Below are 18,141 nucleotides of genomic sequence, written 5' to 3'. Positions count from 1 at the left end.
CCTTCACTCGGGCGAAGCCACGAGCAAAAGCTAGTATAACACAATATAACAATGTGAAAATCGATGGTGGACCTAATAAAATAATTTAAGAAACAATTATGTATGAAAATATAAAATTAAGTACTATATACTATATATATTTTAAACAACTTTACCCTATCTTAGGTCAATGATGCAGCGTACTCGTGATTCTTCTATTGTGTTTATGGGCAATTGAGATCATATAACAATTGACGCATTACTTCCTATGCCGGGAAGGCCTTTGCCTATGCTATAAAAAAACGACGAACAGGGTACCCTTATTTTTGAAATTGTTTCTTGATAAACAAAAATAACGTCAATTCTATTTGTGTTATCATTAACGTGTTATTTATAGTCCTCGAATCTTTAAACGTAGATGTTCTCTAGACTAAAATAGAGGTTGGCGACGCCATCTTTAATTATGTCATAAGAGTATTAAAATAGCTCATTGAATTATTCCTATAGAATTCGCGTCCTACGTACAAATACCTTAAAACTATGCCAGATCAAAGTATTAATTAGGTGTGCTACTATGAGGAGAATGGTCACTGAAGTTGGACTTTATTGACCTTTTAAGCGCCTGACCTAAAAATCACACTAAAACTAACGAGAATCGTAATTTGTACGCGCACCGCATCGGAACAAAATCATTCAGTCAATTGCGAATACTTTTATTATGAACAAACCTCATAAAATACGACGAATAACCTTCCTTGCAGTAGTAAAATTTTATATTACTTTATATTGTGACCAGCGATACCAACTAAGAATCGTTTTAGAACGTAAAGATAGTTGAGTCTACTGGACTAGATTTTTGGTGGATATGTTCTCTGTTTATATTAGGTAGGTACTTAACAGGTGATTTGTTTCCTTGAATTTACAGGTTTTTAACATTTAATTCAAAGTCCCAGTAGAGCCCCATGATACAATGTTTAGCCGATATAAAGGAATAAACAATAAAATTTCTTTTTATTTTCAATATATAAATTTAATCCAATAGATGTAATCTTCAAATTGTATCTATTGGAGCTAAGAAATTTTGAAATTAATAACTTTAATTAATTAGGATAAGTACAAGAGTTATGTAGATAAATGAAACTACAAAATAATTAAATAACCTTAAGTAATTACTTTATTTTTTTTTCCAACTGGTGATCATGTACTGCCATTTACGTTACAATAAATTAAATCAGTCTTATAAACATAATACATTACATTAAGATGCATACAATACATTCTTTCATACTTTCGAATCACGTAGGAACTGCAGGTACTATGTTGCTGTGTGATGTTCAAGTGAGACGAGTGTTTAGTCGACCTCTTCGACGGTGGGTCCGTCACCTCTGCCGTGTTGTTGCCCTCCTGGCGCGGCCCCAGCACCGGTGCCGCCGTGCATCTTCGTCATGACTGGTGAGCAGACGCGCTGCAGGTCCTTGAGCTTGTGTTCGTACTCTTCCTGCTCGGCGAGGGTGTTGTTGTCGAGCCAACGTAGCGCCTCATCACAAGCGGAGCGCGCCGTGCTCTTGTCGCTCTCGCTGAGCTTGTCGCCGGCGTCGTCGAGCGCCTGCTTCACGCTGAACACGTACGCCTCAAGCTGGTTGCGTGCCGCCACGCGCTGCCGCTGCTTCTCGTCCTCTTCCTTGTACCTCTCCGCCTCGGCGAGCATGCGTTCGATTTCCGCCTGCGACAGTCGCCCGCGGTCGTTCTTGATCACGATGTTCTTCGAGCGGCCGGTGCTGTTCTCCTTGGCGGACACATTCAGGATACCGTTTGCGTCCATGTCGAAAGTGACGTCGATCTTCGGGACGCCGCGAGGCGCCGGCGGGATGCCGGTCAGGTCGAACGTGCCGAGCAGGTTGTTGTCCTTGGTCATGGCGCGCTCACCCTCGTACACCTGGATGGTGACTGCCGGCTGGTTGTCAGAGTACGTAGTGAACGTTTGCGACTGTTTGCACGGGATCTTGGAGTTGCGCTCGACGATCTTGGTCATGACGCCACCAGCGGTCTCGATTCCGAGCGACAGTGGAGCCACGTCCACCAGCAGCACGTCCTGGATCTTGGAGTCGGTGGCGCCGCTCAGAATGGCGGCCTGCACGGCGGCGCCGTACGCGACCGCCTCGTCCGGGTTGATGGACAGGTTCAGCTTCTTGCCGCAGAAGAAGTTCTGAAGCAGCGACTGCACTTTGGGTATGCGCGTCGAGCCACCGACGAGGACCACGTCGTGGATCTGACTCTTGTCCATCTTGGCGTCCTTGAGCGCCTTCTCGACGGGGTCGAGGGTGCCGCGGAACAGGTCTGCGTTCAGCTCCTCAAAGCGCGCGCGCGACACTCGCGTGTAGAAGTCGATGCCCTCGTACAGCGCGTCTATCTCGATAGTTGCTTCAGTGCTGGAGGAGAGCGTGCGCTTGGCTCGCTCGGCTGCGGTGCGTAGACGCCGGAGAGCGCGAGGGTTAGAACGTAGGTCCTTCTTGAACTTGCGCTGGAACTCCTCGGCGAGGTGGTTCACCAGTCGGTTGTCGAAGTCCTCGCCGCCTAGGTGAGTGTCACCCGCCGTCGCCTTCACCTCGAACAGCGAGCCCTCGTCGATGCTCAGGATGGACACATCAAAGGTGCCGCCGCCCAAGTCAAAGATGAGCACGTTCCGCTCGCCCTTCAGGTTCTTGTCAAGGCCGTACGCGAGTGCAGCGGCGGTGGGCTCGTTAATGATGCGAAGCACATTCAGTCCTGCGATGGCGCCTGCGTCCTTGGTTGCCTGTCGCTGTGAGTCATTGAAGTATGCCGGCACAGTGATGACCGCATCGCGCACCGCGCTGCCCAGGTACGCCTCGGCGGTCTCCTTCATCTTGGTCAGCACCATGCTGCTGATCTCCTCGGGCGCAAACCTCTTCATCTCGCCTTTGAACTCCACCTGGATCTTGGGCTTGCCGCCGTCGCTGACCACCTTGAACGGCCAGTGCTTCATATCCTGTTGGATCTTTGGGTCGTCAAACTTCCTGCCGATCAGTCGTTTCGCGTCGAACACTGTGTTGTTGGGGTTCAGCGCCACCTGGTTCTTGGCCGCATCACCGATCAGCCGCTCGGTGTCCGTGAACGCGACGTACGACGGTGTTGTTCTGTTGCCCTGGTCGTTGGCAATGATCTCCACATTGCTGTGCTGCCACACGCCGACGCACGAGTAAGTCGTACCGAGGTCAATTCCAATTGCTGGCATTTTGATTGTGTGTTGATTACTTTTCTTCCGTAAATAATACTCTTAAAATCGCTGGAAATATTCTTCACTTCGCAGAGAGCGTAACTTGCGTTTCGGTTTCGCACCGATGTGTCTTCGTCTGCTTCGTATTGTGTTTCAAATTGTACTGAGTTCCCGCCGCACTGCGCGCGCTTAAATATTAAACGAATAGAATTCGCGAATGTTCTACAACATGCGCGACGCGGCCAATCGGTACGGGTCTTTGGTCGAACATTCTGGAAGGTCAGTCAGGTCGACCAATAAGAATGCGGCACTTGCTGATAGAGACGAAAACTATAGTGCTTACTCGTTTTCTCCCGATGTTACTGCGTCATAAAAAATCGAGAATCGTCGGAAATTGTTATTTAATTTTCTATGAATTTACTTAATTTCAGGAAAAAGTGAGCACACATTTTGTAATAAACCGGAAATTAAAATGTATTTCATTCATGTATTATGAGTAGAAAATGGAAAAAGGTTATGAAATGTGGTATACATAGTATTCTTCTATCTCCGAATTATTTTTTAATAATTCTTTAATCAACAAAAATGAATAATACTTATATGATTTTGTTATAAATGTATAGATAAGATTTGTTTTAAACGTTAGTTAATTATTTTTTTATATATTCTAATTAGGGTTAAATTCCGACAAAAAATGCATATATTAAGATTAGGAATATTTTTTTAAGACATGCATAATAAATTTGCAGTGATAGAAGTTTTAATCCGTATAGCGTAACAATAAGTAACTTCGATCTAGATCCACTTTCTTAACCAAATAGTAACACTTATTATATTTCTAGTAAAAGTTGATTTTGCGCTAACCTTTAAAAAGAAAATACAATACTTAAATACGGGAAAATTGTAAATTAAGACGACTTTATTATTTATAATTGAACAAGTTTGATTCAAAAACATTGTTATTATTACACGATTTTTACCATACGCCTAGCAACACTCAAGGAAATGTCTGGAACGCAGTCGAACAGCTGTGACTGACGTAATGCGCGAAAGAGAGAGTAAATCGGTTTGTTTATAAAATTAAATGCGCGCCCTTTTGGGGATGGTTAAAGAAGGTCAATGCTAGAAAATTCCACCCTTCTTTTGTACCCGTGAACATGGATGTTTACTAACGACTTCCATAGTCTCATAAAACAAAATATTTTGGCAAGATGGCGCGAATCGCGACCTTATTTTGGCATCGTAACTAGATTTTTTAATATCAAATGCAAAAACAGGCGTGGGTTTGGTGACGTCACGAAAATATTTTTCTTGAAGATCGATGAACTTTGGTGGCCAAGCCGTAGACAAATGACTCACAAATATTATAATATTATTATTTCTTGATCTTCATTATGCAATGTTATACATTATTCAATGAAGGTGTTACGACGAAAGTCGATCATGTCGAAACTTAAAATATATCCAATATAAGTTGTACATATTTGTAAATGCCAGACTTTTCTGCATCTTTTAATCTAGGTTTTTTCTTCGCTAGAATTTTTTTTTATAATTAGACTATATTTTTATATACTTACCTACTTACTTAGTAAATAGTTCAATTAAGTATTATGAACTTTCTTAATATTAAATCTTTAAATCGTTTAAGTACTTAAAGATATTTATTACATTCCTGCCTAATTTATATTGTATTATGTATACGTGGTTTTCTTTTTTATACTTAAATACATAAGTATTTTTCCATTTCCCAAGACTCACGTAGATAGCGAATACCCTGAACCCAAAAACAGTCAGTCCAGGCTTTGGATTCTGATACTATAGATGTATTTTTTCAATATTCAAATGAAATCCGGAATATCAACTTTAGAATTTTAGACATTTTAACCTCACATACTTAATTACTGTATAAATAAGCATATATATAAAAGTTTGGAAAAAGCATAAAACCTTGTAATTAATTTACCATTTATTATCAATTGTTCCCGCGGATATTTCCAGACTGCGTGGAATGCATCGTTTAATGTTACGGCGCATGACTCATTGTATTGATCGATTGCACTCTGCACCCGAATGCGCAAAATATAAAACCTAGCTATAAACAATGACGAATAAAAACATTTTAAGCTATAAATGGATGGCTTATCCATTTATTAGTAAACTATTCTATCTTTTTTTGATGTGTTTTTTGTATACGAAATACTAGATAACGAAACGCTAAAAAAGGGAAAATTAGCAATTTTCAGATATGATAATTTACATAGTAACCAATTAATTGTAAATTGGTGTTTTGTCACAATGAATACACGTGTTTTTAAATTTTAATACAATGTTATTCATTATTGCGTTATTGCCCCTAGTGGTAACTGGTAGTATAAGTCCTGCGGCGAGTTCCTGGGTTCGAGGCTCGAAAGTGAGATTTTCCAATAATAAATAATTAATTATAAAATACATAATTAGGGTTGGAGGCATGTCCCATAGGCCATATTATGTCGTCAGGCTAACCATCTATCGTCGTCTCTGCTTACCTCTCAATGAGTAAAAGCGTGAGTTTATGTAACATGTTAATTGGCATGTTTCTAAATAGGATTTTTTCAATACTTAAGTATATGGTTCCAATGGTACTCTCATAAGATCAACTATAACTCAAGAAGCAAGTTATAATAATATAAGCTAGAGAAAAACGTGCATTTTGTAGAGAATTTTCCAGTGAATAAAAATATCACCAACGACATCACGTCACTATTTTTAGTAGGTAGATAAGTAATTTGCGTGAAACGAAACATCAAATTCCGGCATTTATCACCTTGCAGCAATTTTAGAGTAGCGTCCAAAAATATAATTGTATAAGTATACATATCCAGCTACGTATTTAGGTATAAACTACGTGCATATTTTAGGCTAGGTGCAGCCCCGGATCTATAAGAGGGATAGCCGGGGCCCATGCCCTGGGCGGCGAATTCAAACTTGGCAGACGAATACGTAACTAATCATTAATGCAACTTTGACTACTGAGACATCCAGTACATGCAATACTAAAATTATTTGCCGTGGGGCGCAAAATTGTGATGAAGATGACAAAGGTAAAAATATAGGTGGGTGGTCAATTTTCAAATTTTGCCCTGTCTTGAAAAAATTCAAGGTCCGGGACTGGCTAGGTGTGGACTGTAATGGGCCGGATAGCTACATTTATTATCCTGGTTCCATTTTGGAACAAGTTTACTTATGATCAGGTTCCCATGTAACGTCTACGGGCATACATACATATAGTTTTGATAATATATACATAGGTAGAAGAGTCAGAAAAACAAAGTCTATACTAGACTATTCTTTTATCCCAAGAAAATGTATAGCGGGACTTCTATACCGGCAAAACTCCTCCATGAGACCGAAGCTGCAAGCAAGAGTTATTTATTTAATTTTTGATTTAAATAATATCCACGATACAACTAAAACGATAATACAAATCTGTATTGTCCAATTTGTAAATCTAATCCAATAGAAACTTAGTAATAATGCCAATCATTCGTTTAAATAATCAAGATATAACATTCATTATTAAGTACATGAATTTGCCATGGTTTGTCAAGCGAAACATCTAGAAACCATACAACACTTTAATTTGCTGCATTGTAGTATTATGCGCGCGAACAAAAGCTTTACCTGCAATCATGACCATACCAGAACATTTCCCGTTCAATACAAACCACACGTGAATAATACAAGGATTTATGTATTAGCTTCATTTGCCAATTTCATTATGTACTTAAGTACTTAGTTAAAAAGTATTATTGAGCGTTGTTTTACGTAGAATCTGTCCTAATTATCTAATTAGTACCTACTACGTATTAAGTACTACGACGTGCAAGGACTCTTGTATTTCAAGAGTTCTTAGGCACTTGGAAATTGATAAGATTCCATAGTTCAAATGGAGCTACAAGCTTATCGGTCACCACAAACTTCATAGAGAAACAATCTTGATGATATAGAACAGTAGCATGGAAGAGGAATAATTTATGAGCAATAAGGTGGATAGATTAAAGACGTAACTAAAATCATATTGTATCGTAATAAGTTATAATTCTATAATTACCTATAGAAAGATAAGAATATAGTAAGTAAGTATATAGATTTCACCTAAAGTTCATTTATGGAAACAAGACACCTCTCACATTGATGTCTAATTACTCTCAGTTGAGATAGCAAGTTAGATAGGTATATTGTATTGAAACTTTGAACTTTGTTAACGGCATTTTTGATACTTATTTAAAAAATATTTAGATTGTTCACTTTCCAGAACGAAGAAAGTGCAAAACTAAAATTAAAAATTTCAGCTTACAGCCGTAAATGCCAAAGGTAGCATGAATCGTGTTTAGAACTTTCTCGCATTTTCCATTTTACTAGAACTGCGTGGTAAAGGCAGGCGGCTCGCCATGATATTGATCTTGTCCCTAAATGCCACAAAACTGGGTCATCTCACTGGCGAAAATTGTGGAATGTTCTCGGTCTGGGCATATTACGTCGATATGCTAGTGTTTATTTTGGTTATTATGAACGTAGCCACAAATAAACGTCATAAAATTAAACCTGTCATTCTATAAGAAGCATAATAATAATTTATTGCGCTTTTTTTAATAAATAGTTAATAACGCCATCTATTGTCGAGTAGCTGCAATAATTTCGGGTACAGGCCACACCTATAAAAATTACGCCATCTATATATGCATAGCTGTCCAATAATAAATATTAGTTAGCTACACAGATGGCGCTTTCAGCAATTTCTCAAAGCATGTATTTAATATTTACGGTGAATTTCATAAAAATTATCAAAGGCATTATATGAAATATTATTATATAAAAAAAATTACGTAGCTTTTCCCATGTCTCTATTTTAGGCTGCTACTCTGGTTGTGTATTAGGTATGGCGGTCAGTTTCGTGATTTTGTTTGTAAATAATTATTAATCAATTGAAAGACTTTTTCTCCTCAGTGAAAGGTGAAATGATTAATAACAGTTCCACATGTATTCCCGGTTTTAATTTGATCAATAAAGCTTATTTTTTTCGTCCACTCCCATTTTTATACCAAACGCACTTATGACACCTACTCGAGGGGTTTACATAAATTATAATGACCCGTCAATATTTAAATTTAAATAAAGTATTTTTCATTTTTAAAATAATTCATTTAGTAAATAAGTCAGAACTTATCACGTATGTATAAAACACAGGACAAACTATGATAAGGTCTCCCGCCGCAACCCACACATTAGAGACCATTCTAGAATAGACTCCACAGTCAGTCCCCATACTGCAACACACGCATAGAGACAACACAACATTTAATTAAGTATTGAATATCATTAGAAAAGATATTCTTTATGAAGCTTGAGAAAGGATCATAGATTATTGCATTTTGGATGTTTAGGGACTGGGATGTGGTCATAATTTACTAATATACACATGCTACGCTAGTTCGCAATGGATCGGACTGCTGAGACGAAGGTCATGAAAACCCATGGCAGACACATCTGATTTTATTTAACAAAACGCATAATACACAACACAATCATTATTAACAATACTTAAGCACTAAATTACTTTAAAAATAGATTGATTATCAATTATCTTATGCTGTAACTGTGATGGGAATCATCGTGAGGATTTATATATCTGAGAATTCTCCATAAGAACCTCGAAGATAATAATATGTGAAGTCTGCCCGCACTAAGTCAGCGTGGTGGACCATGGCCCGTCTTCAGCAATATGGAATCATCATCCAGTCATCCACAAAGTCTATACTCTTTGGTAAATAATAGGATACGCAAATATGTATACCTAAAGTTTTCTATACTGGTAATATCAAGGTAACATTGTATAATATAATACTTAGTTATTTAGCGATATCATTGAAGAATCCGCAATCCACGCGTTTTGTCGTAGGGAACTGACGCTGTGTGAGTAGATAGATTTCATATTACCATAACTACATAGAAGGTTCCAGACTTCATTACAATGTCTGTATAGCAATAAATAAACATAAATATAAATAACATTTAATTTATAACACGATAATGGTCGAAACAAGGAAACTAAAAATTAGATTTAAATACAATACAAATTAAGTACAATGGTTGAAGGTCTTTGTATTATAATATATAAGTACATCATATTTTGTGAAAAATAATTGTATTTCTTTTGAACTGTTTTGTGTTATTTACCCGACTACGACGAAGCGAGGAAGGGTAATGATTTTAACAATTTACGTATGCATCCATTTTATTACAGTTTATATTGTTAATGACTCATAACAATTAACACGTGTATTTTGTGAATATATTAACCCAATACAAGTGATAAAATTAGACAGATTTTTCGCTTCGTCACCTCTGACTCATAAAGGCTGTGAACTTAGTTTCTTAACCCACTGAGTTTTTGGGTTCATTAACGATAAATAAAAAAATGATTTTCGTTTCGATAACTCATACAATCGGCTTTATATTCTAGCAAAAGCGATAGTCTACCCATATGGGACGGTTAAACGCGACAACAAATATTTCTTTTACTTCTTTAGACATGCTGGCGTTGTGTAATGTTTTTGTCCTCCAAAATATAAGACGTTCCAATTAACATGTGAATACAACAACAGTAAGCATAATTCATGTCATTGACATCCAGTTTATGGATTGGTAAATAGTATTGAACGATTTTATGTGAAGAATTATATGGTATATTTTGTAGAATACTTATAGATGGCTAATCTTTGTCCAGATCTATACTAATGTATAAACCTGAAAAGTGTCTTTGTTTGAACGCGCTAATCTCAGTAACTACTAAACCGATTTTGAATTTGTTTTCACTGACAGGAAGCCACATTACCCCGAATGCTATAGGCTACTTTTTATTCCGGCAAAACATTTTCAAGTGGGCAAAGCCGCGAGCAATAGACAGTAAGGACGATTTTACTAACAGGAAAGATTCCTTGCGGATTAAAAAAAAAATATTTTCAATCATATTATTGTAAGCATATTTTTTGTGTAGTTTCTAGTATTTTTGTTGCCACGTAGAAAATGTAAGTATATTTATATTCTTTGTTTTATTTTTTTATATTATAGCCATTACTGAGCACAATAGGACAAAACATCGTTTTTTATCAAAAAACTAAAATATATTTTCAAATAAAGTTTCAAAATGACATTTGCAACACTGGCCCTTAGGTGGTTTAACTGAAGGTCATGGTAGACGTGGTGTTACCCTCAAGCGAGCTACCTGCTCTTCCCATTATAAGTTTTAATACTTACTTGCAAAAACTACGGAAATCTAAACACTATAGAACGTTTGCGGCAAAACCAAATATTAGCGTGATTAAACGATAAGGAACAGCGTGTTCGAGAAAATTCTGCGTCATTCGAAGAATGCGTCACTTCTAAAGTAATAATAATTTTACAGGGAGAGGTACCAGATTCTTTAAAAAAACATCAGGTTATAATTTCAGTCTTAATAAGTGATTAAAAGTAATAAGAATTGGTTTGGTAATCAAACAAATAGGTTTACCTACCTAAATTTGTCACCCAGATGAAACTTTTGTCAAGCTGGTTTTATCCGATGGAAGACTCATTAAGTATGCAAACTAAATCCCCGTTTTTTAACAGCTCATTCTTCTTCTATACTCGTAGGATTCACAGACGATAAACAATTGTTTGCAAAATGAAGGAGTCGGCCTTTAAGCCCGCTATGATATACGCAGTTTAAACTGCACTTGAATCTTGCAAACTTGCGAGATCCCGTAGAAAAATTGTAACATTGGAGAGTAACAATACCGCATTCCCTAGTGCTATGGAATAATTTTATTTAGAGTGATATTTTTGTGGTTTTGTATTTATGGGTTTTACGCTAAATATAGCGATTTTTACACAACGTTTTCTTACGAATAGCAAGTACTTCAATTAGACAACACATAGATTTTAAAAATCCTAAAGAAATAAAATTGCAAATTCCGGACATTATAACTGGTTTGTCTGTTAAAGTTAGGGTGAATTTCTGAATAAGCTTGTTTATTCCGTTCTCCTTTTTGAATGGGGTAAGTATTATTAATAAAAATGTCCTTTACAAGACTAATATTTCAAGGACGACAACTGTTTGGGGCCCGCATTTCGTATGCAAGAAAACGTCTAGCTAAGTACTGCCAATTTGTCAATCTGCGGCCACGCAACAGTGTACATCTTAGGACAATTTAACTAGTGTTATTACTTTATGAATAACAAACGAAGAAACTTACCGATTATTAAATTACTGTATTCATATACCTACCTAGTAAGGTACTTAGTTGGAAAAATATTTTATGAAAAGTAATTGCGCTACATAACAATGATAAATTATTTTCACAATTAATTCTTTAAAGATAACGTGCTGTATTTTAAACAAAGGTAATTAATGTTTTGAATTCAGGATTAAAATATTCCCCCAAAACATAACTTACATTATTATTTAGTATTGTATTTATTTTAAAAGACGACGTGTTTTATGCTTTTAGCGTGTAGTGCCGTTCACGGTGCACTGCTCAAACAGTTACCTACAGATGATATTGCTATTGTTTATCGGCAGGCGTTACATTTGCCACTTATTTTATAATCACTGAACAACCCGATCATTTTGTCACCCATAAAAATATTATGTCCTTGAACAATTCATTTCCCACCCAAATAAAATGATTCATTTTATCTTATTGTTCTATTACCTTTTTCCAGAAAACATTCAACTAGCTAGAACTATAGTCAGACAAAGCAATAAACTAATTAAAATATTAGTAACGTGTACAACTTTAGTCTGCATGCTGTCTCCCCTTTGCCAGACAGCGATGCAGTGTTATTGATTTTGCATCCGACCTTCCGCCCGTCCCGTTCGGCAACATACATAATACGACCAGACGGTTAGGGATCAATACAAGCGGGGTGTGGTCCGCGCTTGCATCAGATCAAACTGCGTTTTTCCTATCAGAATATTGAGGCAGCTTTAGGCAAAATATTTTTATACCTATATAAGTACAATATTGTTTAAACTCTTCACCATTGATACGATATTTAAGTCAAATAATGCTGTAGTAGCATCGAAATTCAATAATAGGTGTGATATCGAGCCTATTTTTTGAGTCATTAGAAAAATACGAATGAAGTCTATGTCTGTCTATTATAGTCTTACGCTATTTTTGGAATTAAGTACTGTATACAATTAAATAGGTACACTAATTATGAACCGAAAGCACACCGCGGGTTCCAAACTGGGCCCGCTGCTAGCTGCAAATCAGTGGATTAAATGTGCTGAAAATTAAAATTAATATTTTATTTCCCACCATACTTACTTAAAAAAAATGCAATATTCTAGTGAATTTAATTTAGTAATTAAACTATAATTTACATACATCGTTATGCCTATTTTCCTTTTTAGGGATACGCAGAAGTGTAAATACACAAAATTTTCGGCAACTAAGTATATTAGTCTCTTAAAATTAAGGGCGAGCTTGTAATTTACCGTTTGCAAACTACTGATTCGGGGATCGACTCTGACACCTCAGCCCAGCATTTACAGCTAACGTGAAATATAGTAGAATCATTAAGTTACGAACTAGTTAGTAATTTATAGAAAGTTATATGCCGACTACACCAAGCATTCAATGTTCCCCGTATACTAGGATTACATAGGAAGTCGAAGGTACTGTTCAGTAGTGAATAAGGAAGAGATCAATTTAATCAATACTTATAATTAATGTGTAGAGAGGTCAATTCTGTACATGAAATATATTTCCAAAATAACTATCATGGGGTGATTAGGGATCGATACTGACGCCAAAAATGCAATTAGTAAAATTTTTGTCTGTCTGTCTGTCTGTCTGTCTGTCTGTATAACCGTTATAGAAACAAAAACTACTCGACGGATTTTAACGAAACTTGGTACAATTATTTTTCATACTCCTGAGCTGGTTATAGTACCTATACTTTTCATCACGCTACGATTAATAGGAGCAGAGCAGTGAAGGGAAATGTTGGGAAAACGGGAGAAGTTACTCCATTTTTAAGCTCCCGTCGCGTGTGCAACCTTAATGGTTAAAAGTTCCTTCGATTTCACCAGGTTCCCATCATCAGACCCTGACCGGACAATCGGACCACCTGCATACCACCATACATTAAAAAAACATCCCGACAAATTGAGCACCTCCTCCATTTTTGAAGTCCGAAATCCACGCGGGCGAAGCTGCGGGCGGAAGCTAGTACGAAATAAAGGTGTGATCAGGATTAAAATGAGTCATAAAAGTTATATGTAATTTTACCGATAATCTAAGTAGGATGAACTAAATTTATTTCTCAGCGTGTATGATTCATATTAGCTTTGATTAAACTGGTGAATTTTTGAGACGGAGCAAGGGCATCTACCTAAACCGCTGTTGCTACAAGAAAACTGGTGGTAGAATATATTTTATATTCGCACGGATAGGGACCACCGTACGCAAGGTATTAAAACCCGCCATAGTGGCCCATATAAGTGTGTCGCGTTTTGGGATCAGCCTGTGTATATCCGGTTCCAACAGGCCGGCATAATTACGTCAACTGCCGAGGGGTTGTCATCTCTCGTCAGTCGACGTTTTACTGGACCCCACTCCACTTACCATAAGGTGGGGTCAATTAACCGTGCCCGTATTAAAAAAGTAACTTTTGTAAGACTACTCATCTATCGCTTTTAAAGACGTTAAGATCTACATCCACAGATTTTGAATTTTATAGTCAAGACAAACCGGCAATTTATGTAAATAAAAATACTAATCTATCCTGTTGCTTATTAAAGAATCAAAAGACTATGGGACCATTAGCAGTTTGGATACTATTAGGGTTTAAAATTGCAAAATCTTCATACATTTAGATTTTTATGTTTGTATTTTAGTCGTAATTCAAGCATGTGAGGAGATTTAAATTACCGAGTAGATAATGGATATTAAAAAACATAATATGAAAAAGGTTCCTATATTCTGTGGGGTAAGTAGATCTTGAATGCGAGGCGTTTGGCGTAGAAACTAGAAACCAAAGTTTTATGTGGCTCTACTGCTAAGCGTCAGATTTTTATCACAAATTATTGGCTATACCATTAGGTAACTAGCTTCCTTATTTCATCATCCAACTTGTATGAAGATCTTTGTGCGTAAAGAAATTTAAAAATCTATATGTACCTGGTACCAAGAGTTAGGTTTTGTAAAGTACTAAATTGTACATTAATTAGAGTTCCGCAGCTATTGTCGATGTCAGTCACATATTGATAATTTACTGTGGTTTTGAACTGTTGGGTGTGGCCGTGATCAGTTGTTTAGAATATATTACAGTAATGTCTGATTATTCACGACGCGGGTTTAATAATAGGTGTCCACCACAGACCACAAAATTATTTGATAAGGGTGTTGTGGGGCTATACATTTGGTAGAGCCCTACCTAATAGGTACCCAAAAGCCCATTTTCATGGGGCGTGCGATTTGTCAGTGTGACATTGGAACCCCCTCCCGCGTTCTATTTTCACTATACTATATACCTAAGTATAGCTAATCAATATTAATAATTTAAACTTATAACTTGTGTATTCTACCCCCCCCGTACCTAACTGATGTATCTCATTATGTAATAATTAATGTTCCACTTTGTGAAACTAATAAATACCTAATAAGAAACAAATGCAATATGATTTTATCAAAGGGTTCAGCAATTAGTTTTTGTTTTACTCGTGTAATTTTGTGGGGCTGATAACTAAAGAATCAGATATTGTGAATAGTGTGTCACATTGAAGCTATGTGTCGATAGATTAGCAATATGAATTGAAGTGTGGTGAGTAATGTAATTTCTATGTATGTACACAAGGGAAATAAAACAAGTAAATCGATTAATTTAATTAATACCATTTATTGATAATGGAATTCTTTGAACTAAATCAGTCTTTGGCTGTACACCAGTGCACAAAACAATCACAAAAACCATTACAACATGGCTACAGAATAGGCGGGAAACATTTAATCGACCTCCTCCATGCGCGACGCGTCGTCGGCGTCACCCTCGAGTGGCGGCACGTCGCCGGCGCTGGACTCCTCGGCCTGCACGGGCTCGTCCTCGTCGATGCCCAGACCCAGCTTGATCATGCGGTAGATGCGCGACGCGTGCACCTGCGGCTCGTCCAGGGTGAAGCCAGACGACAGCAGAGCAGTCTCGTACAGCAAGATCACGAGATCCTTCACAGCCTTGTCGTTCTTGTCAGCCTCGGCCTTCTGCCTGAGCGTCTCGACAATGGAGTGGTCGGGGTTGATCTCCAAGTGCTTCTTGGCGGCCATGTAGCCCATGGTAGATGTGTCGCGCAGGGCCTGTGCCTTCATGATGCGCTCCATGTTAGCCGACCAACCATACTGGGCGGTAACGATGCAGCACGGAGATTCTACCAGCCTGTTGGAGACGACCACCTTCTCCACTTTGTTGTCAAGGATGTTCTTCATCACCTTGCACAGGCCCTCGAACTTGACTTTGTCCTCCTCGCGCTTCTTCTTTTCTTCTTCGTCCTCTGGGAGCTCCAGGCCCTCTTTGGTGACGGAGACCAAGGTCTTGCCGTCGTACTCCCTCATCTGCTGTACTACGTATTCATCGATGGGCTCGGTCATGTACACCACCTCGTAGCCGCGCTTCTTGACCCTCTCCACGAACGAAGAGTTGGCCACCTGGTCGCGGTTCTCGCCAGTGATGTAGTAGATGTGTTTCTGGTTCTCCTTCATACGCGACACGTACTCCTTGAGGGAGCACGCCTCGTCGCCGGAGGCAGATGTGTGGTAGCGGAGCAGGTCAGACAGTTTGGCTTTGTTCTGAGAGTCCTCGTGGATGCCCAGCTTCAGGTTTTTGCTGAACTGTTCGTAGAACTTCTTGTAGTTCTCCTTGTCCTCGGCCAACTCCTCGAACAGTTCCAGGCATTTCTTGACCAGGTTCTTCCTGATGACTTTGAGGATCTTGTTTTGTTGCAGCATCTCACGAGAGATGTTGAGCGGCAGGTCCTCGCTGTCAACGACACCACGGATGAAGTTGAGGTACTCGGGGATCAGGTCCTCGCAGTTGTCCATGATGAACACCCTGCGCACGTACAGTTTGATGTTGTTCTTGCGCTTCTTGTTCTCGAACAAGTCGAAGGGTGCGCGGCGGGGTACGAACAAGAGAGCACGGAACTCCAATTGACCCTCAACGGAGAAGTGCTTGACGGCGAGGTGGTCCTCCCAGTCATTAGTGAGGGATTTGTAGAAGTCACCGTACTCCTCTTGTGTGATGTCGTCCGCGTTCCTGGTCCAGATGGGCTTGGTCTTGTTCAGTTCCTCATCCTCAGTGTACTTTTCCTTAATGGTTTTCTTCTTCTTCTTGTCTTTCTTGTCTTCCTCCTCATCCTCACCCACATCCTCGATTTTGGGCTTGTCATCCTCGGCCTCCTCTTTTTTCTCCTCTTCCGCCTCGTCGTCAGATAATTCCTTTTCGCGTTCCTTCTCAACCATCAGCTTGATGGGGTAACCGATGAACTGGGAGTGCTTCTTAACAATCTCCTTGATCTTGTGCTCCTCGATGAACTCGGCTAGGTCTTCCTTCACGTGCAGGACGATCTTTGTGCCGCGGCCGAGGGGCTCGCCGTGGTCTGGGCGAACGGTGAACGAACCACCAGCCGACGACTCCCACACGTACTGTTCATCGTCATTGTGTTTCGAGTGGACGGTCACGCGGTCCGCAACCAGGTAGCATGAGTAGAAACCCACACCGAACTGACCAATCATGCTGATGTCAGCGCCCGCCTGCAGAGCCTCCATGAAAGCCTTTGTGCCGGACTTGGCGATGGTACCCAGGTTGTTCACGAGGTCGGCCTTGGTCATACCAATACCGGTGTCGATGATCGTCAACGTACCTTCGCTTTTGTTGGGGATGATCTTAATGTACAGCTCCTTACCGCTGTCCAACTTCGACGGGTCGGTGAGAGATTCATAGCGGATCTTGTCCAAGGCGTCTGAGGAGTTTGAAATCAACTCACGAAGGAAGATCTCTTTGTTCGAGTAGAACGTGTTGATGATCAGTGACATGAGCTGAGCGATTTCAGCCTGGAAGGCGAAGGTCTCAACCTCCGCGGACTGTGTCTCCATCTCTTCAGGCATTTTATTCACTTATTACAAATTACTTAACACAACTGACTAGCGCGGTTTTTGTTAACACGTGTTGTAGATTCGCAGCGATATCGCAGTACTTCTGCTCTCGTTGTTCTTTTTCAAATGACGCCGGCCGATACGTCAGATTGTATTTATACTGACGCTAGCAAGCGACATCTATGGAGTAGTAGAATTTTCTAGATTTGGCGTGCTACTCGCCAGCGGTTTGCAAACATTGGTTCAGATAAACCGTACATGACCGATATACTTTTAACGAACATTAAAAACATACGTTTAAGTTTAATTATGTTTATAATTTGTTACAAAGATATCGTATCATGGCAGTAATTTTATGTTGCAAATATTATTGTAATATATTAATGGAAGTTTTGTAACAAATACGTATATTTGACCAAATTCCTTTTACTTGAAACGGTGTTCCACTATCATTTAAATGAAGATAAACATTTTATAATTTTGAGGTTAAAAAGGATATTTTAATTTATTCATATATACAGAATTTGTAATATGCTATACAAAATAATGTTTTTATAAGTTTTGCCAATAAAACCCACCTAAGAGCTTTTTTTAAGATAAATGCATCGCCAAATATCATGAAATGTACTATTTAGTAATTTGAGATGTCTTTTAATTCTAGTTGCTTTAACAAAAATAACGTCTTTTTTAATTATAATGTAAAAATACTGTCTTGATAAAAGATTTTCATAAAAATGTTGATAACACCTAATG

General features: G+C 38.6%; 2 protein-coding genes across 2 annotated transcripts; both read right to left on the bottom strand.

Annotated features, from left to right (window-relative positions):
• Positions 1-1,127: 1,127 nt before the first annotated feature.
• Positions 1,128-3,386, bottom strand: LOC115449081 (heat shock protein 68). Its single transcript, XM_030176791.2, has one exon. It carries the CDS (start codon positions 3,230-3,232, stop codon positions 1,331-1,333), a length of 1,902 nt encoding a protein of 633 aa, XP_030032651.1. The 5' UTR covers positions 3,233-3,386; the 3' UTR covers positions 1,128-1,330.
• An 11,732-nt stretch (positions 3,387-15,118) lies between these two features.
• On the bottom strand, positions 15,119-17,526 carry LOC119188528 (heat shock protein 83). Its single transcript, XM_037438916.1, has one exon. It carries the CDS (start codon positions 17,398-17,400, stop codon positions 15,250-15,252), a length of 2,151 nt encoding a protein of 716 aa, XP_037294813.1. The 5' UTR covers positions 17,401-17,526; the 3' UTR covers positions 15,119-15,249.
• Positions 17,527-18,141: the final 615 nt, after the last annotated feature.

Source organism: Manduca sexta, chromosome 3, assembly GCF_014839805.1.
Source record: "Manduca sexta isolate Smith_Timp_Sample1 chromosome 3, JHU_Msex_v1.0, whole genome shotgun sequence".
Classification (NCBI taxonomy): Eukaryota; Metazoa; Arthropoda; class Insecta; order Lepidoptera; family Sphingidae; genus Manduca; species Manduca sexta.
The sequence above is the reverse complement of the archived record's forward strand: the minus strand, read 5'-3'. Positions and strand labels throughout refer to the sequence as shown.